General features: G+C 38.8%; 1 protein-coding gene across 3 annotated transcripts in view; it reads right to left on the reverse strand.

Moving 5' to 3' along the window:
* Positions 1-25985, reverse strand: part of ZSWIM8 (zinc finger SWIM-type containing 8) — a 63623-nt gene that overhangs the window by 31966 nt on the left and 5672 nt on the right. For all 3 annotated transcript variants that reach the window (XM_075155355.1, XM_075155354.1, XM_075155353.1), the window contains exons 2-3: positions 5951-6104; positions 4180-4274 (exon numbers count right to left, since the gene is read on the reverse strand). In XM_075155355.1, the coding sequence (XP_075011456.1) occupies positions 4180-4274; positions 5951-6104 (249 nt within the window). The remainder of the gene's footprint in view (positions 1-4179; positions 4275-5950; positions 6105-25985) is intronic.

A 25985-nucleotide genomic window follows, 5' to 3' on the forward strand; every position in this document is an offset into this window, starting at 1 on the left:
GAGAAGAATGGGTCACAGCTATACACTCTTATCAAGCTCCTACCATGAAATTTTCATTTGTATACGAAGACAGTTAACTGACTAAATGCAAAGAGGGAAGAACAGTTATAAAAAGAGACAAAGAAAATTTAAGGGCTTCACCATGACATATCACAAGCTTCAACTCAAACTGTAGCTTGAACATGTCTGCTACTGACACTGCTAATGCAAGCAGCTCTGCCCAATTCTTTTGCACCACCAGTCTTGCTGTACTGAACAACTGTTTGTGGGATGGCACAGGAAACCACATCAGGAAAAAATTCTGGATTAAATTAATGGTTACTTTTACCAGGAAAAATAACACAATTCAGTTCACAGGGCAGCTTACAAAAGTCGGAGCATGCAGGGGCTGAAAAGTTGACTATGAGGGGGACCATTCTGGAATGCTCAGCCCAACACTACTGTTTAAAGAAATGGTCATCAAATTGTACTTGTTTACAGTCACAGTGCAACTATTGTCTTCTCCTGCAGACCACAGCTCTTACCCTCCTGCTTAAATGTGACGACAAGAATCACATCTACTGCACACCTGAGTCACCTGGCCACCTCATGGAGACCACAAGAACGTTCTTCCCTCCCACCCATCCCCTGCTCCACCTACCTGATAATGGCTTATCTACTCCATGCATAACAATACATTACAAAAACACGTCTGCATGTACCAGCAGCATTCATTCTGCAACTGCATGTAGCCCACCACAAAAAAACTAAGATCTATACCCTATTCTTGATAAGCTCCACTCCCAGGAGACCTCCAGAATAAGCTGCAGGCCAGAGGAATTGCTCTGCCAGGAGTCTCACCCCCCTGCCTACCATTTTTCTTAAATGCACTGTGGGTGGAGAGCAAGCTTAGTGCTTCTGTGAAAGCACTTAGGCTTTCTACACAGAAAGTGCATCTTACACTTCTTGTGAGCACCAGATTTACCACTCATGCACAGAACAAATATGTCAAGCAGCCAGCACCAATGTTTCAGAGGATGTGTCAGGTACATGCACTGTACAACATACTCGCTATGCGCAGAGAGCACCAGGAGTGATCTACTGCACCCACGAAGCAGGTTTTATCATGTAGTGAAGAAGGGGTAGCAGCACACTGTCCTCTCTGATACTCAATTAAGACCCATGGTTTGATCAAATGTAAAAGCTGGAAATAATCAACTGCTGCCTAGACTAGGTCCTACAAAATAGAGATGGCTTCTTTTTCAGTCCATAACCTACCCTTCTCACTGCTTTACCCCTGAAACTTAAATCTTTCAGGAAAAGTATCTAAAAGAAATGTATGCTTCTCACTGGTTAAAATCCAGTTTTCAGAATTTTAGGATAGCTACGTCAATGTCTTTTGCATTTAGTATTTATTTTATCATGAAACTCATTTATTGTAAAATTTCAGGTCTGTTTATTCATTTTTCTGAGGTCCTGTTAGTCCTCATGATTTCAGGTGGAAATGCACAAATTTGAAATACCCCAAGCTACTCAGAAAGCAACTGGAATGAAAAGATTTAAGTGACCCATGAGTTAACAACACCCTGCTAAGAATACTTCTTGCAATACAGCTTCCGAGATTTCTTCATTGAATTTGGTAGTTCTGATGCCTCTATAACAATGACAGCAAACACACCTCAGCATAGAATTTAAGAACTTTTTCTCTGGCTTCCCCAGGACTAACAGAAATGTGAAAACGAGAGCTGAACAAAAGCTTTTAGACAGGAAGTAAAGCAAGGCAATTTTGGACTTTTGTTTGTTTTAAACAAAGATAGGAGAATCTCTAAAAAGTGGAGACTTAGAGACGCAATTCAAGGAGATGCAAAGTTAGAATCCAGACTGAACCAGCTGCTGCCTTCCTCATTTGTTAAAAAGAAATTAAAACTATGATAGAAAAAAAGTCCCTGAAATCAGCACAACACACCTATTTGAGAACAGCAATAATGTCTTCAGTGTAAGGAGGTGGATATATGACTACTACAAAGGGAATGTGCAGGAGAAGGTCTACAAAAGCCAATTCTTTGTGTATATACAGTAGAACACAGTAAAAAAGTGGGGTTTTGGAATGTGGTGAAGAGGTGCTATTGTTCAGAAATTATGGATATGGATTTGCATGTGGACAAGATGACTAATTTATGTTTAAAAAAAAAAATCTTACGCTGCAAAAGGAAATGGGACAAAAAGAGCACAAAGCACATTTCAGGCTTTGTCCTGTTGATCACAATATCACAATGCACTGCCCAATCCCCCTCCAAATCAAATCCCCTCTCAAGGACTGCTTCATTTCCTGCATTTCTTTTCCCATTTGTCAGTATCTGAAACTCAAAACTGCAACCACACACCTTAAAATCATTTGGAGTAGACAACTGAAATTATATCCACCCCACCTGTAGTGCCCAGCTTCTGGGCTGCTACTCATGGGGGGAAAAAAAAAAAAAAAATCCTTCCATTAGATAAAGTTCCTCTACTAAGGAGGAAACGACGTTACTGTTTAAACCAAGTTACTTCCTTCCCTTCCACACACATAATCCTTTCTCAAGAAGCGCAGTTGCTGTATGTGTACTTGAGAAGTTCCTCCCCTGTATCATTCACCGCCTCCTCTTTTTCCCTACTCCTCTCCTCCTCCCCCAAGCACAGTTTTTGCATTAATATTTCTAGCCTTTGTTCATTTACATTGCTTTACATCTTTTTAATTTATTACTGAAACAAGTTTTGACCACAGTCTTAGCACTGTATATTAAATATTCTGCTCTTTTCCATTGTGAAAGTCCCAGGAATTACTGAATTTCAGCCAGTTGCATTTTAATTCATTTTGGTCTCTCTTAAACATTTGCCTTCCTGAAGTTCAGCAGAAGCCTTAGAGGCCTCTCTCAGCATTTCAGTTCTGACATCAGGAGCTTATTAATGCACTCAAAAGTCGGTTTAATCCTATTTAGCTCCATTTCATTGACGTTCCAAAATTACTATCTGGTCTCACTGACAACTCAATATACCTTATGTATGAGGAAGTACTTCACTTCCATTCCCAAGAACTCCTGCTATTGTTACTACAGTAGACAATGGACTAGGTAAAATCCTTTCAGACGCTTTACCCTATATTCAGATAACAGTTCATCAGTCTCTTGAAATTTGCATATCTCAATGAATATCTCGTTTTCTTTTCGTTCTCTCAAACTTTTACAGTATGACTCCCTTTTATTCCCTTTTTGAGGGTCCTTTACCTAAATTTATTCATTCCACTGATCACTGAGAGTTAAGTATTACTGGTACTAGCAACTAAACAGGCCCATAGAAGTCTCTACCCCTAATCACAGGAAAATACAGGAACTTTCCTCCTTAACATTATACAGCTTTTTATATTATCATTTTTCTTATTACAACCAAACTCAGTTCCCACATGCCAATTAATATTCTAATTCTGAAGCTTACACTTGCGGAAAAAACAACACATCTGCATTGGATTGACATGGCCCACCTACTAGCGTCTTTATTTCACATAGAATGCCTTCCTGTCTAACAGCTGTCACTGGAAAAGCCAACTCAATATTCTTCTTTACTTCAAAGGATTTAATGAAAAATCCAGAGTCCAATTCTTTGTTTAAGATAAGATTAGTTTTTATAACCATGAAACATAAAAAGAACAAAATTAAGTGAGGAGAAACAATAAAACCAGCTGTCCAGCAACAGGGAGTTCCTTCTGCCAAAATGCTACATGAGTACCTGTATTATTAATACAACTCTCTTGCTACAAGAATAATTAAATCTTGCAAACTTCCTCTCTGCCATACATGTACTTTAGGCAAGGCATTCATTTGATCAAACCACTAGAAAACCAAGTTCTCTTTATCAATGAGGAATTTAAGCATTATGGAGACAAAGACATTCTACACAGTTTTTTCCAAAATGCTGAGACAGATTAAGGATCTAATTTTTCAGAACATTTCTGGCTTTTCACTCAGTTTCACAGCTGAGCTAATTGAGGCTGAAATAAACATAGTATTTATCTCAAGACATTACAAAGAATGCATGTGGCAGGGAGTTTAGTCTAGGATGCCAGAAAAGCTTGCTTTGAGACACAGTCATACCACTGCTGTCCCATTGCAGATATGGTTTTGGGAATCTGAAATATCTAGAGACTTGAAGCTGCAATGTTCTTACCTATCTGGAGAGGGTCTTTGACAGCCCTCACCCGGAACAGCTGCTCCCCTCGCTGGAACTCATCTGCACTGCCATTCGCCAAACACGAGTACAATCTGCAAGAGACACACATAACATGTCAAGATCAGTCTGTTTTTGAGAAAATTCACATTATTATCCTCTTGCATTCTGTGTTGACATGGCTTTTGAAAAATTCTTACTATCTTCATCTTTAAGATGAAGTCCATCTCTTTTCTGCCATTTCTCCATTACAATTCAACGATAAAACTCATTAGTCTCATCCTAACTGGGCTTGTGTATAGCCACTGGCATTTCTAGGAATTTCAACCTAAGGCTCTGAAATACAAATTCATTCATAGCCTAAAATTAAGCTTTTATATAGAGTATAATATCAATTCAAGGTCCAATATTAGCATGCCACAGTGAAAACTCCTTGTACTTCTAGATGAGTTACCTGCATGCTCACATCGAGTTTTTTTTACATCTGTGCTCATGAGAATAGTGAACATGTATAACCAGCTGGCTTGTTCTATTCCCCCACAGGTGATCTTACTAATTACATCAGCACCTCTGACACTACGTCCCCCATCTGATACCAGAACTTTAGATGAATGCATCTAAGAACTTCCAGGATGATTCTTTCTAAAAGAGCATAATATCACTACTTTGCAACAAAATTCTGACTGCACCGTTACATGGGTAGGCCTCCTATAGTATAAAAGCTTCAGCAAAAATACTTTGGTAAAAGATCTAAAAGTACAGAGTTTTTGACTATGTACTCACACAATTTATGTGGAAACATAAGAAATATAGTCATCTTTCTGACAGTATCCACTCTGACCACTGATGTACTCAGCAAATTCTGATTCTCCTACTTACACCAACAAAAGGCTTGCACAGCATACTGAGCCACCCCTCCCCGGCAATTTTTCAGTCCATCTGACTCAAGCAACAGATTCAAACTGGAAAGAATACTGCATAAGACTAACATAAGAAAGACACTGAGGTGCTGGAGTGTGTCCAGAGAAGGGCAACAAAGCTGGTGAAGGGTCCAAAGCACAAGTCTTATGAGGAGCGGCTGAGGGAACTGGGACCGTTTAGCCTGGAGAAAAGGAGGCTCCAGGGAGACCTTATTGCTCTCTACAACTACCTGAAAGGAGGTTGTAGCGAGGTGGGGGTCGGTCTCTTCTCCCAAGTAACAAGTGATGGCACGAGAGAAAACGGCCTCAGGTTGCACCAGGGAAGGTTTACTTCGGATATTAGGAAAAATTTCTTCACCAAAAGGGTTGTCAAGCCTTGGAACAGGCTGCCCAGGGAAGTGGTTGAGTCACCATCCCTGCAGGTATTTAAAAGACGTGTAGACGTGGTGCTCAGGGGCATGGTTTAGTGGTGGACTTGGCAATGTTACGTTTACAGGACTCGATGATCTTAAGGGTCTTTTCCAACCTAAATGACTCTATGATTCTATAAGGACAAAACTCTACAAACAAGTTACTGTCAGGCAAATTAAAGGGTGCATTTATTCTGCTATCATTTACACACAGAACCTGCATGTGCACATGCTTTTCCTGGGACATATGCAGGGCAGCTCACCCTGAAATAAAACCCTGTATCATAGTATATCCCACAGTAACCCATCCATGTATTGCAAAATGCACAAGAGAACACCAGAAGCAGCAGATATATGGGACATCAAATGGACAACGATTCTCCTCTAGTGAACGATTCTCCTCTTTTCCTTAAGCGTCAATGAAACAGTAGTATTCATTACCTGATATCTTCCTCATTTTCTGGGAAACTCCAGAAGGCGATCCGAAGCTGCAGTTGCTCAGGCACTGGAGGATAAACTTTCTCCACCACCTCAAATGGAATGTGAAATGCAACCTGTTTTGCAGACAGTTCCACCAATGGGATCACCAGCCCATCTAGCAAGACAAGAAACAAAATGCAGTTAGCCATTCAGAGAACAAAACTCATGAGAGGCTAAAGTGATTGGAGCAGGGAGCTCTTCTACTTCCTCTCTTATCTCACTAAGTTCAAGGACCAATTTTGATAGACAGTAAAAGGCAGCACAGAAATTTTCTGAAGAATTGCCTGCCAACTTTGTGTTTGTTTTCAGCCCCCTAGGGCAGGGGTTCACATTCCTAAAAAAACAGTCCTTCATCAGGAGAGCTACATTAGCTTAGCAGACTTCAGCAACTTGAACTTTGTCTCCTGACAAAACTGAAACCATTTAGCAAGACTTAAGGTAACCAAATATTTTTCACACATTTCTGTTAGAATATGGCAGCAACATCCTCTGAATGCCAGGTGATTACACAAAGAACTATTACAGTGTATATGCACAAGACAGCAACGGAAAGGTTATCCAGGAACCTTAGTATTGACTTTTTTGGTAACATTCAGTACTCAGCAATTTACAAGATCTTAATTTCAGTTAGTATTTGTTGTTTTATTCTCCTCACCATCACCTTTTGTATCATATCTGTCTTTATGTTTCAAGTTCTTTACAGAAGCAACTGGGAATTCACATTCAGTGCTGACTATACCAAGCCCATAAGGATCTTAACTGAAGGCACCAAGAGCTTTATCCAAATACACTTAACCACCACTTTCTACCAAACTAACTCCACTTTTTATGTTTTTAAGTGCAGATGAAGATTTCTTATCATCAGGCTATGGGAACCTTATGTTTCTGCTTCACTCTGAGCTAGATTACACTCTACACAAAATGCCAGACATGCCTTATCTGCAAGCACCTCACTGCTTTACTGAGATCACTTCCCGATCCATCACTACAGCAGCCTTGGTTCCCCTGTCTTCCAAACCCTGTTGCCAACACCCTAATTAATTCAGTTTCAGATATTCGATGTTACGAGTCTTCACCTCCCTAACCAGATTCTGAAACACCACTAGAAGCCAGAATGTAAACCAATCCGGCCCTCAGCTTTCCCTCCCCACCAGCCTCCAAGCAACATATCAAAGGAAAACTTAAGCCCTGATGTCAGTAAGAGCTTTCTCACCCTCTGCCTAGAGATGCCCTCCAATCCCAACAGCTGGGAATCAGATAGGAAGGGAGAGGGCTTTGAAAGTGCATGCACACAGCAAAGCAGCCAACATCTCCCCCAGTACTGAGCAGATCGGTCAAATGGAAGGATTGCATAAATATGGAAAGAAAATACAGTTTTCAAACATCCACATTTATGATTTTTTGATTGCAGTGAAATTAGATTCATTAGGCAGCATCCAGTTCTCCCAGACAGTCAGTCTTTCGCTGCCAGGATTATTTCTCCATCACTAGTGACTTTTACTCTATGTTATAGACGGAGCCTCTGTTTTACAGTGTTATAATCCCAGCCACAAATGTGAGAACAGCAGATTGTAAAATGAACAACGATGGAAAAGTGGAGTGTCCCTTCTCTACAGCTAGCAGATAAATAAGATTTTGGCAGAAAAGTCATCTCATTTCCACTTTTGACAACCAGAACAGGTGTAAAGCTTTCATCAAGTCACTAAAAAAATTACTATTTTTAAGTAGTCACTAAAAAAAAAAATTTACTATTTTTAATTAGTGCAACATAGTCAACTTAAGTGTCATTGCTGCTACTACAATAGTAGTAGATACCACAGAAGGTCCAAACTGAGGCACTTAAATACTTGAAATTACTCTGTGCAATGAAAGGAGAAATATTTCTTGTGGTTTTAACTGCACTTTCTGTATAGAGGCACTTGATCCAAGTCTTTCATTACACGATACTAGAAAAGAGAGAACACCTAAAAAACCTCTACAAGGTACAAGACTCAAAAAAGTCTTCAGTACCAAGTGAAACACCTGCACATTCTTCAAAGAGCTGCAAGCCTGCAGCCTGGATGGTATTCCTTTTTACAAGGATTTGGTGCTGCGTATGAAGGTTAGATTAGAAATGCTAGAGACAGACTAAGTTGTCAAAAAAGCAGCAAACGCAAACGCATTCTGCTTATTATTCTATGCGTACACCTTACTCTTAAAAATATTTTACTTTACTGTTGCAATGGACTAGGACACTGTCGTGGTTTAACCCCAGCCAGCAAAAATAAACGCCACGCAGCCGCTCGATCACCCCCCCCCCGGTGGGATGGGGGAGAGAATCGGGAGGGCACAAGAAGGAAAGCTCCCGGGTTGAGATAAAAACAGTTTAATAATTGAAATAAAACTAAGTAGAACAGTAATAATAACAGTGAGAACAACAACAATAACAGAATACACAAAGCAGGCAATGCACAACACAACTGCTCACCGACCGCCGACCGCGTGCCACGAACGGGGGGCGAGCCCCCCCACACACCTGGTTTTTATACTGAGCATGATGTCCCATGGTATAGAATACCCCATTGGCCAGCTGGGTCCACCACCCCGGCTGTGCTCCCCCCTCCCGGTGCAAGCACCACCCAGCAACAGCCAAAGCATCAATGGGCCATCAACGCTCCTTTCACACCGAACCCAAAACACAGCACACCCCCCCCAAGCTAGTGGGAAGAAAGTTAACCCTGTCCCAGCTGGAACCAGGACAGACACACATACAATCAGTTACTAGGTCTCAATGGTACTAGTAGAGTATACCGGCACTAGGAGCAGTAGTAGGATCATTGCAATCACCCTCCAATCTCTCCACTACATAGTATGGCTGTTCTCTTTCAAGCTAAACTAAACTAGCTCAAGAAAAATACTTTGACAAGTGTTACTGAAATTACCTCTCCTGAGAAAACATTTCTTCCAGGTGGGAAGACAACATGAGCCCTCCTCATCTGTGCCAGTGTAAGTCCAGCGCAAGTCAGCCAGCTTGATTTTAACAGTTTTACACAATGAACTAAGGTAACAGGCTGACTTTGCATTGAACTCATTAACTGATTCATCAGCTGTACTGTGTTAGTAGTAATCAGCAGAAGACAGGTGGCCAATTATCTGGCATATCTATCATAACCCGCAGTCAGACATTCACAGCACATAGCTTAGACATTTTCAGAATAAGGTGAAAGCAGTAAAACCTGGTGGGGAAAAAATAATCTAACAAGCGATAATCTTCTCTATAAGACCATGCATCTTTCTAAAATGCTGAATTTTCTACAAGTAAAAAGAGATGTGCAAAAGAAATAGTAGAAAACAACCGAAAAGTAGAAAATTATTTTCCAATGATACTTTAAGGGCAGGTGAATTCACAGTAGCTAACTTGGCATACAATGTAAATACTAAAATTAAGAAGTTAAACTGCCCTAAGTTTCAAGGGGGTAGTCCCTATGTAGCCAAGGTGAGACACTTATCTAGAATGTGACTCAGAGCATCAGAGGATCTTTTCTTGTTAGGCCTCCTGTAAAGTCAGCTTCAGCTGAACAGTCTGAGTTAGGTGCTTAAATTAGACTCTGAATACTCTCCTTTGAGTCCTAAACAAAGAGAGATCCATTCAAAAAGTTTATCTCTAGATACACAAATCCAGGGTTTGTGGATTCATACCTACTTGTATCAAAAGGTATTATCAATAAAACAGACAAAAGGTACTCTCAGGTACTATAATAAATATATTTTGAGCAAGAAAAAAAAGGAAAAGTCTGTTAACAAAGAAAAGGAGAAAGCATCACAGCTTCTGCTCAGAAAGCAAAGATAAGGACAGCAAGGAAGATTGCAAATTTAATATAAAAAATGATACAGTAGTGAAATCAAAGATGTAATACAAAATTGACAAATCTGCAAGATAAATCTATTCAAGGGAGAAGATCATTTTAAATTGTGGAGCAAAACTAGCAAGAATCACTGTCTCCTCTTGGGAAGCAGACATGATGACCCACACAGAACAAAGGAAGCATTTCAAGTCTTGGAAGAATAAAGTCACAGGCAAAGCATAAGTAACCTCAAACAATTCTCACTCACAGGTTAAATGACTAGTAAAACCCAGGTCAGGAAGGGATTTTGAGAGGCCGTCTAACTATACCTCCTACCTAAGAGGCAGGATCAAGCATATCTAAACCATTCTGAATAAATCACCTCTCATCTATTTACTGCCACGTGGAACATGCAGCTTTTTATAAGGACTATCCTACCCTTTTTGCTATTGTTTCATATGAATTACAGGTTTGATTTTTATAGCCATTTTATAACAGCTAAAACTTTAGCATAGACATAACTATTCCTGCCGGAACAACAAGGAAAAAAACCACAAAACAGCCAACACAAGCTATGCACACAAACATGCATTTTCACCAGTGGAAACAACTTCTGTGCCAGCAGGGCTTACTGGCATAGGAATGCATGTGTGGCTACATTGCTTAACCTTTCCTAATATATGGTAGGCTGTAACAAGTTGCAGCCAACAATTATTCATAAAAACAGATCATGTTCAAACTGAGCTATTATTCCTTCAGTACAATAATTGAGTTTCCATGATAGACAAACAGAGAAGAAACTGCTTGAATAATCAGCAAAATAGGGGCCATGAGAATACCAAAGAGCTATTAAATGGAACTGAAAGAAAAACCAACTGGGCCAAGCACTGAATGCATTTGTTATCTAATTACATTATTTCCATTGGGTTACTTTCATTTGACACACGACTCTAAAAATAAACCATACATTCAAGTGAATAAATACAAATGCAAGTTAACAAATCTCACAGCAAGAGATAAGACACAGTACAAAGACAGGACGCATTGCTTTTGCTATATATATCTTAAGAAAAATGGCATGTTAGGCTGCATTATCTTTTTAGAGATGAGTCTATAGCTTTGATTTTATAGCTACCCCTAGTACCCACCTCACATCTCCCCTCACCTTTCCCGCTGGCTTCAGCCCAAAATGTAACAGCGCAGACCAAAGTAATATAACTATACACAGAACAAGCAGATGCAGAAAATTAAGTGAAGCACTTCTGATATCAAAAGCTAAAGTGAGAAGAACAGTAAAAGTAACAGGAAATAAGCAGTATGCAATCTCGACCAGTGAAGGAGGTATGGGGGGGGGGGGGTGTTATAAAACCTGTTTTACAAACCTCATTTAAAAAATGGTAAATATTACACTGCTTTTTACAGGATTTGCCACGTAGAAAGATAAATCTGTTACTGTAGAATGCACTATAAGCATTTCTGCTTGTTTTGTTTTAGTTAAGTGCCTATCAGTAAAATGCCCCTTGACTTAAGTCAATGATATATTCTCTCTCTGATACCCCTTAAAACCAAAAAGTGCTGAGAACTCTCAAATATGGACAAGCAGAGCAAGCATTACATTTAACCATAATATACCTAAATCAAAACTCTTTAAAAATATTTGGTTTCCTACTGTTTTCTATTTTTTGTACATTTCCTTCTAAAATTCTGCTGTTGGTTTTACTTTATTCTCTTGTTCTTTTTTCTTTTCTAGAAATTTATGCTCACAGTTGATGTCTTTAAGAAGAATGTGCCAGAGCAATATATTCCTTCAGGTCTCAAACTCTGCAACAAACATCAGAAAACTTCACCTTTGCCTTGAACTCTGTAATATTCGAAGATGAATGCTCTGAATGTTTCCCAAGGTGAATATTGCAAAATGAAACATAAGTCTTTTAATTAAAAATTTACTCTTCATTTCAAATAAATCAGAGCCAAGGTATTTAGGCCATTATTTACACTTCTTTACTTGTTCCTCTTCCATTTTACTGCATAATCAAAATCCTATAAAAAGCAACATATGTGTTTTTAAAAATAAGCAAAATTCACCTCTGAACTGAGCGTGACATGATATGTAACTGAAGCATGTTGCAAAAGTCTGAGATATTTTCTCTTCTTTCAAAAGCATTTCTCATCCAAAGCTCCATCCACAAAGCTCATTAACTTTAGTTCTCGTTTGAAAGAGGTATTCTGTTAAGAGCAGAACTGATTCAATGGGTCTCAGACACACCACCACCAGTCAGTTTTCTGTCACATTAACATTTTGCCCAGGTAGGTCCCAGCCCTGCGAAGTCATCAGAAAGGGAATATCTTCAGATATCTTCAGCTGAACTAATATATTTGCAACCTATGTAAGCAGTAAGGGTACATTTCTGTCCGCTTGCTGGTTTGTGGCTTTCAAGCACAGACTTGTGAGATGGGTGGCTAATACCTGTCCCATACAATTTTCCAAACTTCAGGCAACATTATTAAAAAATACAGCACATCTATAATGCACTAGTACAGAATACATAGAAATGGTGGAATATTAAGAGCATTCTTGAATAGTCTTGGGATTACAATCTTGGGAGTAAATTAAACTACAATTAAGTGTAAGCTTCATGATAGCTATGTTTCCAAAGAGGTAAAGGAAAAGTTCTCCGTCTCAGTAGGAGAGATATTGCAGTCACTCTAGTCTGTGCCTGTAAGACTTGGAACGTATGAAGTACTGAACCACAACCACCAAGCTCCAGAAGGAAACTAAATACTTAACATAAAAAAGCAACTAAAATAGCTAACATAATTTTAAACATAGAGAAGAGAGAGAGAGAATATACAAGCACTTGAAACAACAGAAGAAGTATTCACCTTTAAACACCCATGCCAAAATGGTTGTACTCTGGGTTGTAAAATGATCTTTCCAAATCACGCAGCTGGTCTCAGTGGTGTTCATGGTGGACACATACATACACACACACCACAGATTGCTCCAGCACAACTGGAGCTAATGGGTGCTCTTACGGCAGCCCAGCAGACATGCCAAGTACTGAACAGGCACCAAGAATGAACTTTCTTGCCCCAAATACAATACAAGAGAGGAAACCAAACTGGCAAGCTGAGGGGTGAGGACCCCAAGACTGATCCAAGACCCTGCAATGTCAGACCCTGATAGCTGAATGGACATAAGGAGTGGCTCCCCCTCACCCAGTCCTGGTCTAGCTTGACTATGTGCAGAATGAAGCATCCGAAAAGCTGAAGACACAGTGTAATATTCAAATACTGATTCCCAGTTGTCTTCAACTAGCATTCCTCTGTTTCAGATTAATAACTCCATGCTACCTCATACCAAGGGAAAAAAACCCACAATGTTCTTTGTAAAAAACAAGCAAACCACAGTATTGCTAAAAAGTAGGAGTTTATTTTCCTTTTACCGATTAAGGAAACCGATACAACAATACATGTTCCTGGTTCCTCAATTATTCAAGCAGTGTCAATCTCAAGAAAATAAGCAACTCCTTTACACTGGAACACCCGCTGTACCAAGTCAGAATAAAGTTTCAGCTATTTGTTTCTCAGATACTACCCACTCCAAACCAATTCCCTGCAAAACACCTCAGCATTCACAAAGCCAGCTGCAACAACAAATGGAGAACCGCAGATTCCAGAAAAAAGGCTTTGGTGGAATTCATCTGTGTGAGTTTTTCACATGCTGTGACAGACCAAGAAGGTTAGATAGTTCAAGAATAGGGATCAAGTGATGGAGAAAGGATGCTACAAACACTGCTGCTGATTGATTGTTAATCAAGCTTGCTCAGAAAAGATGACTGGAGGGAGCATTCTGACTTGAGGGCTCCTTTGGGTTTTGTTGTCTCTCAATGTTTTTGTATTTTTAAAACATCCACATACTCGTAACAGGCTAGCAAGTGCAGCTAAACTGATCTGGAAAAACAGCAAGGGCAGGGCACTGTAATGCAATCATCAGGTATTTCAGGTAAAGTTAGCCACAGGAAAAACTCTACAAATACAGGTTTCTCCATTAGGGTGGTACAGCAGGATGATATTCTACTATGCAAGAATGAAAAAAAAAAATATACATATACACACACATACATATACACACTTTTTTTTTAATAACTGAAAACATAGCCCTAGAGAGAACTAAGTGATCAACAACTAGCAAAATGCTCCAGGGGACAAATCAAGATTCAGTTTGAATCACTAGTACATTGATTTGCCCACAGGATAAAGCAAACAAAAAAGAACTATCAAAGTAACTTGGTAATATTTTTCTGTCCATGTAATTCACCTGTTAAATTTGCACATTACCCTTCTTACTGCCTGTAAATAACACAGAACTCCCAGGAAGGAAAGTTATCAACTAAATATGTTTTTTTTAAATTTAGGAACAGGTCTGATTCTCCTGTTTGCTGTTTTCTTCTTCGTCCTCCTCCCCTGCTACTACCCCCGCAAGCTTACTAACAATATTAAAACCCTAATGGGATCTGTGTTTACAAGACTTTCTTACATGTCTTATTTCCCCACCTAGATTTATACAACTCTATCTGGATCCCATAACCATTTTGCAGCAGTGAAATTACACTGAGAATAATGTCACAGGGTAGCAAATGCAGAGATATTAATACCATGTTGAAAGCAAAAAGAAGAGTTGGGGGGAGGCCTACATCAGCCCTAAGCCACAGAATGACATTTTTATGTACAAAACAGTTGAGAAGACGAATAAGCAACAGAACTTTTTCATTAGCGTTTACTGGATAAGACTGATGAGATTCATAGCCAAAAACCGTTAAAAATACAAATCCCAGATGGGCAGATTACGGTCCAGAATTGGAAACCTCACGCTTAACTGACAAACTGCAGCAACTATAACTACACAAATTCCATTACAATCATCACAATAACATTTTAAGAATGGCTTTTTTGGTTTTTTTAACCCAATGCAAAAAGGTTCGTTTTCTCACAGGAGGGTGTCCAATTCACCCCCAAAGTCTCCGCCATCTATAGCAAAAGCCATAACACAGAGTCAAATTTCAGCTCACTTTGATTTGTGAAAATTGCTTAACACTACATCACAAACAGCTCATACATGCAAGTGAAAATGTTTAATGGTTCAAACTATCTTTTTGTTGCTGTATTTTCATTTCCCTTCAAAACCAGATAAGTATATTATTTGGCTGACTGCATAAACATATCCTGACACCATGACTTCTGTCTCCAAGATTAAGGCATTTTAGGAAGCAAGAAGTAGTTTATTTTATAGGGCAGACCTTAAAATACATCAAAATATCAAAAAAAAACCCTAATTTTTTATTTTGCGCACAAACCCTGTAGATTTGCAGAATACAATACTAAATCACACTGTGGATTTGGAGTGGACGAGTGAGGGTTTTTTTTCAAGTGTCAGTGATTTTAAACCTGTTAAGGTTCCCCTTCTGGTCATCTGAATTATGAAAAAAAACATTTCTGACAAATCCATTTCACAATGGTTTTCTACACTCACTCTCTGGATGTGTACAGAGCTTAAAAAAAAAAAAACACCAAAAACCAGCTGACTTAACTTTGCTCACCTGTGGAGAAATGGCATCATCATAGTGCTAACATCAAGCGTAAAGGCTGCATCCCAAAACAATTTTTGTTAAAGAATCTGCATGCCTCCCAGAGGAGGGATCCCACTTACTCAGCTCAACTCCTGCTGTTTCAGTATTAGACTGAGTTAAGAAGTATTTTATCTTTATGTTATTACTTTTAAAGTTACATCTTTTAAATCATAAAGTGTCTGAGTATTATGCCAACTCCTGGTAACACTTCCACAAGATTTCGTGAGGCATAAAAAAGACCTACAAAAATAAAGCTGGTGAGTCTTTATAATGCTAAGCAATACCTGATAAGAGAACTAAAACTTAGAAGATGCATGATGTGTGTGTAAGGTCCAAGAGTCCTAACCCACTAAGCGTTTAAATCAGTAAGAGCATGCCAAAAATCCCACAGCCATGTCCCAACTTTCCCTACAGTAATTCATCATTTCTTCCTGTTAGCAAAAACCTTCTACCAGTAGCAAAACCTTCCACTGCTGTATAAAGGGGTCATGATCTCACTTCAGAAAGGCTTTCTTTGAGACGCTCTAGTTCCCAATGCCTCTCCTTTTAAGGCTAACAATGTTGAAACAAGCAAGCAGACACAGAGAAATAGTAGGGGTTCTTATGTTAGCCTGCAAACCGCACACTCATTCATGCAGCATTACTTTCCCTGAATTTCTAGAGATTTGTGGGGAAATGGTTCCTTTTTCTTCCCACACTCTCTCCAAATGAGACTTCGCCCCTGAGTATCAGACCCCTCAGCCCTGTGCCACACCAGATGAGAACCTGAGACACATGGGGAGCAAGTTTAACATCCTCTGACCGCCAGATCAGCTACTCAGATCACCTTGTCAGACAATCCAAATATAACTTTGTTTTGAAATTTCCACAAAATTATTCAGAAACATTCTTTCATCCCACAAAATATCAGTGTCTGCTATAATCCTACTGCAACAACAGCCAGCGGGGCTACCGTTACTCTTGCCACAACTTAATCAATAGGGAGAAATTATAATTTAACCAAGTAATGTAGTACTCGCATTACCCGGGGAAATCTGGGAGCTTAGTACTGCTGAGCAGACCTATGCTAGAAGAAAAAGGCCAATGCTTTCTGCTTACAGGACCTTATAGAAAATGACACAAGAAGCAGCCATCATGGCAAGAGGCTACAATGTATGTGAAGATGGAGGCAAACTTCTCGATACACCTTCTGGGAGCAGTTGCTTGCTTCTACTTCTCCCAACTTCATCTGCCGTTTCCTGTGTCAGCAAGAAAAATTTCAGAGGCAAAACATCTGAAGGAATCCTCTCTTCAAAGCAGCATGAGACATTAATAAGAAAAATGACTACCCCTGTTGTGTTATTCCTCCTTTCACCACTGGTAAACATGACTAAAGAGTTTCAATACACTCAAGTAAATTTTAATTGCCAAGCAGATAACCCACTGTGTAATCATCCCTCAAAGGTCCTCGTGCAATTAGTAGACAGAAGAAGAGCTGCACATCTGAAAACTTTTTCTGCACTCCAAAGGTCAGCTGGTTGAAGAACAGATTTCCCTTCTTTCCTTAAAACTTGTCTTCCTTATATCCTTAAAGCATCATAGCTACAACACTCTTACTATATTAGAAACCAGATCTCTAGAAAAAAACCCACTTGAATCAAGTCTTCAGAACTTCAGGACAAGGTAAAGGCGGAAAGCTACAAGTTATATTTGGTAACCAAAAAGATGTTTGATGGGAGAGGGAAATAAAGATGAAACCAAAATCCATTATTTGGTTTCATGACTCCAGGACAGAACACCAGCACATTCCTCCATCACTAAACTCGAATTCCTAAGATGCTAGTCACCTAAGTTCTGCCTCATGGTTGACATAAGATTTTGTCGCAAACATGTACAACGTACCTACAGAAAACATCTGCTCTGAGCAAATATCAGAAACTCTCCGAACACAAGTCAAATGCAGATCAGAAAGGTGTATTTTCCATTCAACTCTATTCTTCTCCTATGCAATAACTGTGAAAATCTTCTGCACAGGGCTGATGAAACTGGAGTATTTGGTGTTATGTTGATGCCTTATGCCAGATAAGATCTATTTGTCTCTTCAAGCTCTGAATCTCAAGAGCAAAATGTCGGTAAGCTCTTTTCTCAACTCTCACCCACTCTAACATGATTGAGATCCCAAAACTGTAACACCAGCACTAGGCAGGCAATGCAGCATTCACAACTTGACAACCTCCTCTGGAAATTCAGACAAGAAAATTCTTAATCCAAACACCCTTCCATTTCCCTCCCTAAAAAAAGAATTCATTTCAAAAAAAGAGCAGCCTGGGCAAGCAACCGACAGCTGTTAGAAATCCTAAAATGAACAGCAGATTTTTGTAAAGCAAGACAGACAGTGCTACAAAACACTGTATTCATGCCAGGGCTGGCCAAGGTTTCATGACAAATTGGGCAGCTTGCGTTCAGAATAATTCTACAGCTGATGAAGCAGATCAGCTTCAGGCAAGCCGTTTCCCCTGCACTGTTACTCCTCGCTCCCTCACCCCATGCAGAAAGCATGCTGCATAACCAGGATTGTGCATTCAGAGCACAGACATAAAAAACAGCTCCCGTTTCCTGAAAGCAAGGTTTGGTGCTACCAGTTATTCCCACTTCTGCCCCACACAAGGTATTTTAAAAGCTCAGAATTCAAAATTATCTCCAGTGGCCTAAGACAAAAAAACAAGCTACAAAGACCAACAGGGACCGGATATTTTTCTGAATGTAGACAATGGAACATAAACACAAATCAAAAAGTCAGACTGCATCACAGCTGAGCATCAATCTCTATAAAGAAGTATTGATATGTTTTCAGACGCTGAAAGGAAGTCATACAAAACACCATGCAACCTCTACTATTTAATGTGCTGCTCTCTACCATTAGTATCCATCCTTAAGTATTACATGCAAAATCAATCTCTAACCAGCTTTTTTCCTGTATCTAAATCCCAGAGCAGTGTCACTTGGCCTCCAAACAAATGCACTGGCAAACTCTGAAGAGCTGCATTATGAACATAGCAGAATGAGATCAGGCCAATTTTGTTGGGGCTGATGGGAAAGTTATTGTCTGAAAAGAATAGATCAAGGATGAGGCATTCTCACCTCTACGGTGAAAAAAAAAATTAATTAAACATCTGTCAGGAACTAAAAGAAGATACCGCCTCTTAATATCACCAACAGGAAACCATCAGAGGTTTAAAAATCTGTTTCATAGACAGGAGTCAAAAGAAGTTAGATACCAAAATGCTTTTGAAAAAAATCTTACCTGACTCCTATTTTTACCTCCTTTGGTTTTGTAAAAAACTCCCCAAATCTAACTACATGTCTACGGCTTTATGGGAGGTTACAGAGCCTACTCAGCAACATCCCTCAATTCTAGGTTCTCCCACTGCAGTTCAAAGGTGCAGCACAGCAGCCCCTGACCAATCTGAACCACCACTGCAGGACACAAGCTTCCAAAGCTGGCAGTCCTCAGCCTTCCTCAAGCTCTCCACCCCCCAGCAATTGCATTTCCTCTCGCTCAAAGTAAGGCATCTGTCTGATCATTTCTTAGCATCCTATGGTTGGAGGAAGTTCCTCCCTAAAAAGAATAAATTCTCTTCCATTTCCCCCTCATCACCTATAGAGAGAACAAAAGGAGGGAAACAAAACTGGGTAGCAAGGAATATATGAAACAAGCAGACAGCTACAGAACATTTACAGAGGTAGAAAAAGCACATCTATCATTTTCAGTGCACAAAAATAGTAACAAAAGCAGCACTGGAAAACTCTGAGGCACTGATTAACTACAGTTCATTGCATGAATTTGCTTAGGCAAATGCACAGTATCTCCCAAGATCTCTCCAACATCACAAGACTGAAGCAAAGTCAACCACCTTCTGAAAATGTCCGTAGAAGTCTTGAAACACTTGCTGCTCCTAACTAGCCAGGGAAAACTAACTCCCTGTCCTTGAAAAGGATAAGCAGCTTAGCTGACCCCATGCACTACTGCTTTAAATGCAATCAATTAGTCAATGAAAACTTCTAAAGGCATTCCGGGTCAAATACAACTAACTTCTCTGTGTCAGATCACCCTCTCTTCAAGCCATGCGTGAAAGTTACATGCAGGTTAAGTTACAAACATTTTAACCTGGCCCATCTAGCTAGCTGGTGAACAAATTTACAGCTGCATTTCTCTTTTTCTCCATCTCAGCATTTACTGACCTAAATATGAGGTAGCAAATGGAATTACATGCAATATGCAGCAGGAACTGTAAACAGCTCAAGAGAATTACTAAATTATGCCCTATAGACTTCTCAAAGGTACTAGATTCTCATAAAAAGTTGTAATTTCGTTTGTACACCTATTAATTACATACCAACGCACCAGCAGGACGACCATGAAGCTTAAACGTCAAATACTTACCAATAATCTTTACATCAGCAATCAGTGTTTCCTAAAAGCATGGAACTTGGGCATTCAGGCCATCATCAAGCTATTCACTTAGCCTCTAGCATGGATTAACAAGGATTTGTGTTGGTACATTCTCCACAGATGCAAATTTACCAGGTAAGAACTCCAGTACAGGGATATTAAAAAGAAAAGAAAAAGATTAAAGGGTAAGTCTTGAGAATCACAATTCTGTGATAAACAAAAGTCAGGCAAATGTGAGCATATATTGAGAACAGTAAACCTGAAGTCCTACAAAGACCAGAAACAAGACATGGAGAGATTCCGCGAGGTCATACAATACTCAATATTCACAGGTTCCGCAAACTTTTTTGTACTTCAGGGAAGAATCTTGTTCTGTCACATACATTGACAAGATGCCAGTAAGAATGGCTTGGCTGCACATAGCCATTGTTTTAATGAATATATCTAAAAAAGAGTCCAGATGGTAACTTGACTACATTCAATTTAAGGCCACCTCACTTTTTCCATTCTTTAGTTCTGGCTGGGGAGACATGCTCAAAGCAGCATCTTTAGAGATCTCAAGCCTAATGAACAGAAAAGCTGCAATTAATTTTTCCACTAGTTTGTGTAAAAAGAAAGAAAACAAAGAACCATACTACTGAGATTTTAAAACATTGCTGTTTTCATTTTCAGATCTCCACCAATGAATTACTTGTGTTTACCAGTATTTCCGGATGCCAAAGAATGATCATCATCTGCTTAAATCTTTCACCTCTCTAAACAGAACAGGAAGCCAGAATTGGTGGCCCAGGTGTTCACATGCCCACTGTTTCAACGAGTCGCCTCATAAGTGTCTTAACTTGGGAGGAAGAAGTACAGCTGGATGCTTTCCTGTGGAGACTCTCATTGCTCGCAGACAAATTCTGTGTAACATTTCTTTTATCATCCTACCTATTTATATTTTTGTAAAAAAATGTGGACATGTTCTTCTATATTGTTTTTGGTCTCTGACCTCCCTCTTTTTCATTCTCTCAAGTCTATTCCCCCCTCTCCTGCATTGCAGCATCCAGCTTTTTTCCCACAAAGGGACAGGATTATTTCTTTTTTTTTCTTCCCCCCTCCATCTTATCCATTTATCCTTTCCCTTTCCTGTATATGCCAATCCTTGTCCCATATGAAAAAGAAGCTTGAAAGCTCTACTATAAGTCTCACAGCTACAAACTAAGCCTAGCAGACAAAAGAAAGGCATAAAAGCCACTGAGACATCAAGAAATAACACTCAGGTCCCCCTACTTGCAGCAGCCAAATGAGGATGTTAAGAATTTGTTTAAAGACTCTACTCCTGCAACCTTTTCAGGTTTTCCTCTCTATGGAAAGATAATGTCTTAACTTCCAAATTTTTTCAGTGCTAACCACACGCCAATAGAAATTTAGGTAAATACAGAAAAATCAGAACACAGATTTTCCAGTTGTATACATCTTAAACGTGTTCAACCTTCTCCTAATTGATACTGTTAAATACTGACATTTTCTCCTTTCTTAGGTTTTTATTGCAGCAACCTAGAAACACTAATAATGATTCATAATAGCAACAATATTTTATTAAACCCAGACACTTTTCACAGCATCACTTTTCTCAAAATACGCAATTCCAGAGGATTTTAAGTAATAGGTATATCACAGCCTGACAAAGTTCCTTTGTTTCATTCTTTCCAAAGATAGTGTGTTTCCAGCTGTATGGAAGCAAATATACATGAATTAAGCATAATCAAAACAAAAGAGTTTTCACAAGCCTTGCCCATAACGTTTAAAGCACCATCAAGAAGCGTACTCGAAGACACCACTTTCAGTATTTTCTGTTAAAAATGCTACACAACTAGTAAGTGGTACAATATCCACAGCCTTGCCAGAACGTTGCTGCCATTCTACACGCAAAGAAACAAAGAAGAAAGGATGCATCAAAAACCACACAAATTATGACAAGTATGAGAATCTTCTGGTTGGAAATCCTATTCGTATTGCTTAAGACTACACTGCTTCAGAGGAGGTAACTTAGAAATGTATGATATGGTATTTTGAAATTAGAACCAGTATTTTAAATAATTTGTATATTATGCATCACTGCTCTTTAATCTTTAAAAAATGAAAAATCTAGGCCTAATACATAGGCCTAGATACACACGTGCTTTGAATTTTACTTTTGGAGGTTTTGGAAGGGTGTTACAAAACAGGAGGAGGAAGGAAAGAGATTAATACAGATAACGTGGATCAAAATAAAGTTGAAAAATTAACTTCTAGCCATGACACTATTTTAAATTACCCTTATAACTGCTTTACAGTCTTACAATTAGATAGGTGACAGAAAAAAGTTGTCGGTCTAAAAAAGCAATGAAATCTTAAAGACATTCTTGCACTTTAAGAACTAAAGAATAAATTGGTTTTGACTCTTTGGAAATGTTACTCAAAAATACAAAAACAAAACAAAACAAATTTATTACAGATATTCTAAATAGAATAGTATTTACTCCAAAAGTTCATTAAAGTATGTAAAACATCTTTTGAAGCTGTACATTCCTTTCTTCCTCTGGAACAAACTGCTGTATAATAACTAGGACACCGGACAATTAAGAGGAGATGGTCTCTGCTCCCAGTTTTATAACTGGCATAAGATGTTGTTCAAATCACTGATGTCCATTTCTGTTCCCTCAAAGCTATACTGGGAGAGGAAGAGAGGTTTTTTGCTTGTTTGTTTAAAAGACCACCCTATGATCCTTGCCATTCACTTTTTTTTTTTTAAATTCCTTATTTCTGGTTTCATATTCCTTATTCTTAAAATTTAACTCACTGTGTTATCCTTTCCTTAGCATACCAGTAAAAATTACATTACTCAGCAACCACGGACTATCAAGAACTTAATGGACAAGAAAGCTCTCCTAATCACTAGACTAACTTCAATACGCACACATTTTCCTTCAATTCTATGTGAGTTTAAAAACATGTAAGGTCACCTTTTTTATATTCGGTAGCTAGTAGGGTAACTTAACTATTTTAAAAACCTAGACATCATAACCAAGCAAAGGTTCATAAACTAGACTATACAAAAAGCAACTTTCTTAGTTACCCTACAAAAAAAAAGTCAATTTGAGTACTTAAGCCATCTCTAATCCTTTACCAACTTTTCATAGTAACTGAAATCACTGAATTTACATTTGCTTAAAATTAACTTCACCATATTATTACACAAACTCTACAAAACAGACATTGATTGGAGTATATGCTACTTCAGAGAGAGAAAAAAGGGCCTGGCCACAAGTCAACATGTGAGTTTTACTTCCACAACTCATACACAGAATAATTTTTACTTTGGGTATATTATATTTGAAAACAGCCGTTCCTAGGTCTGATCAGTTCACTTCTTTTCTCACTTCTTCTTTTCTTACTAAAGCCACAAGAAAAATATAAACTGTACAAAAGGTGCTGTTTTTCTGTATACAGATTATGCTATGACTTTGTTGCTGTTCCTCAAACTGAACTGGAACTCCAAAGTTGTAAACTTGCATATTAAATCACATTTAACTGCTGGCTCCTCAAACATACAGATCATGCCACTATATTAGGACTAGAAGCAACACCAAACCAGAGCAAGAGGAGCATAGAACTGACAACAGCCCAATGCAATTCATGAAGCTACGAGGACACCTCTGCCTATTGAACAAGCCTACCTGGGTTTCTGAAACTTCCCATCACTTTCTGAACTCAGCAACCCGCAAAAAAATCTCTAATGGTCAAGTGAAGGGTCACAAAGACTCACCCATGTTGTAGGACATTAGCAAAAAGCAGACCCAGAAAATGCAGGTTCTGAAACTGAGTAATCTGCCTAGAAATGAAGATGCATCTTGAGAGTAACTAAGCTCTAATTTTAAATCTTTCAGGGTTTTCATCAGGGCAGGAATTACATCTTCTCCTACCTCTTCTCCTACATGCTTTATAGCCTATCAGAAAAAAAAATCTGATCTCTTTTGTTCCTGTCCTTTATCAGCAACACTCCAGAAGCAGCAGGATTTTTTTTTTTTTCAGTTTCATTGCCCACTGCTTTGCTGATGGGTAACCCCAGGTACACAGAGGGGACACAGCTCAAAGCATGAGGTTCTCTGTAGTGGCTGTAAGACAAACAAAATTAGTCTCCTGCTTGCTCTTCCTGCTTATAGCACCAGACTACATAGATATTCAAACACATTAATTTAACAAAGAAAACAACTTTTGGTGCTAGTATTCAAAAAAGTGATATAAGCAATAATTTTAGGCATGAAAAAAAACTTTTAAGCATGAGAAGAAAAGGCTGTTTTAACAAGTGTTATCCAGAGTAAAATACTCCACGAACAAAAGACATTTGCATTTCGTTGTAGAATTACATTTGCCCTGATAACCACACACTTCAAACCTGAAGTGTAGCTTGAGAGAAATCCTGAGATGTTTTGTCTTCACTTTGTTTTTACCTCAAGACAGAACTAGTTACCTACAGGTAAAAAATAAATAGATAAAAATAAAACCCACTTTTTAACAATGAAGAACAGGTCAAAGAAAAAAAAAAAGAGGGAGATAAAGAAAGGGATAGGAAACAAAGGGAGAGCACAATCCAGAGTCTAGGATCAAACCTGAATCCTTATCCTTGCTTCCCCAGAGGTAAACATGCCACAGAGAAGAAAAACCCCTGTAGCTTCAGTCAGCCTGCAATGCAAATAGAACATCTGTGATCTCTGGTCATTCAGTAACACAGGGATCTCCTCAAGGTGATAGGAAGGAGAAAAGAAACACAAAAAGAAAAATCCATGGATGCCAGGAAGAAAGATGAATAGAAAGATGAGACAGGAGAAAATTAGACATTTCCCAGTAGAAAGATGAGACATTAAAATAGGGAAGGAATGTGCAAGACTTCTTGTGAGGGGAAGAGAAGTTTATCTAAAGGAAGAGGTCAAAACACCACAATAGAGTTAAAACTGGATTGGTCATTTAAAATCTCAGCAGTAAAATAGCATCTTTTCCTAATAGCTTCTTTATGTGGTTTCTGCAGTACCCGCTTCTGAAAAGAGGGGTACACACATTCAATTATCTCTGAAAGGCACAGGAAAATGCAAATGAAGAGACAAATGTGTGAGAGTCATTCAAGTTGCCATCCTTCCAAAAGACAGAGGTATCACTGCCTTGTGAAACCAGCTTTTTGTTTAACAGAAACTTCTAGACAGCTTCTGAAGCAGCTTCTATCCCAGCTCTGAAGCAGTGCATTTAATTATGCCAATCAGTCTTGATAAATGACTGCCTCTAGAGCTTCTCTGTGGTGGCTTCAGCCCTAATGAATCAATGTCCCCTTTGCACCTTGTATTACAGCCCAGTAAGTCCCTTCCTCAATTTGAACTTTTGCTTCTGCTATATATCAAGTCAACACCACCAGCCACTATGGAATAGAGTACAAAAGTAGGTGAAATTAATTTACTAGGGTGAGAAAATATAGAGAAGCCTATTTTCTGCTAGCAGCTAAGCCTTCACTTTCACGTTACCTTTACTCTTTGGATAGCTGATCTCTGCTTATTCCATAAGCATTTGTGTATCTTCTCACCAACATTTATATTTTTAAAATTCTGTTGCTTCTATAAAGAAACTCATTAGGGAGCTATACAATAGTTTTGCTCAACAGCTACTGTTTTGGGTTTTTAATGTTAATAGTGAACTTGGATATATTATAACATATATTTGGGCTAAAACAGATTTGTCATGTGTTGTACTAAATTAAAAAAACACAACAAACAAGACGTATTACACCTGTACCTCCCAGAAGTGTGAGTTGATTACATCATCTCCCTCTTAATACCAGAGGCACAAATAAAGTAGGAAAAAAAAATCAACTGTAACTTCGTAATACACAGTAATAGTCAGTAACAAAACAGCAGCAAACCCGAGAGTCTTCATTTCCAGCTTCACCAGGCTCAAGGAGCGGACACACTTTGGATGACACCAACATTCTTCTCCAAAAAGAACAAGAGTCTGAAGAGCACAGTATGAATTTGAAAGAGATGATGTGTTTCTCCTGCTGTTTTCTGCAATTACTGCTTGAGCAAGGGTTAACTTTATTAAGT

The sequence above is a fragment of the Calonectris borealis genome, chromosome 7 (assembly GCF_964195595.1).
Source record: "Calonectris borealis chromosome 7, bCalBor7.hap1.2, whole genome shotgun sequence".
NCBI lineage: Eukaryota > Metazoa > Chordata > Aves > Procellariiformes > Procellariidae > Calonectris > Calonectris borealis.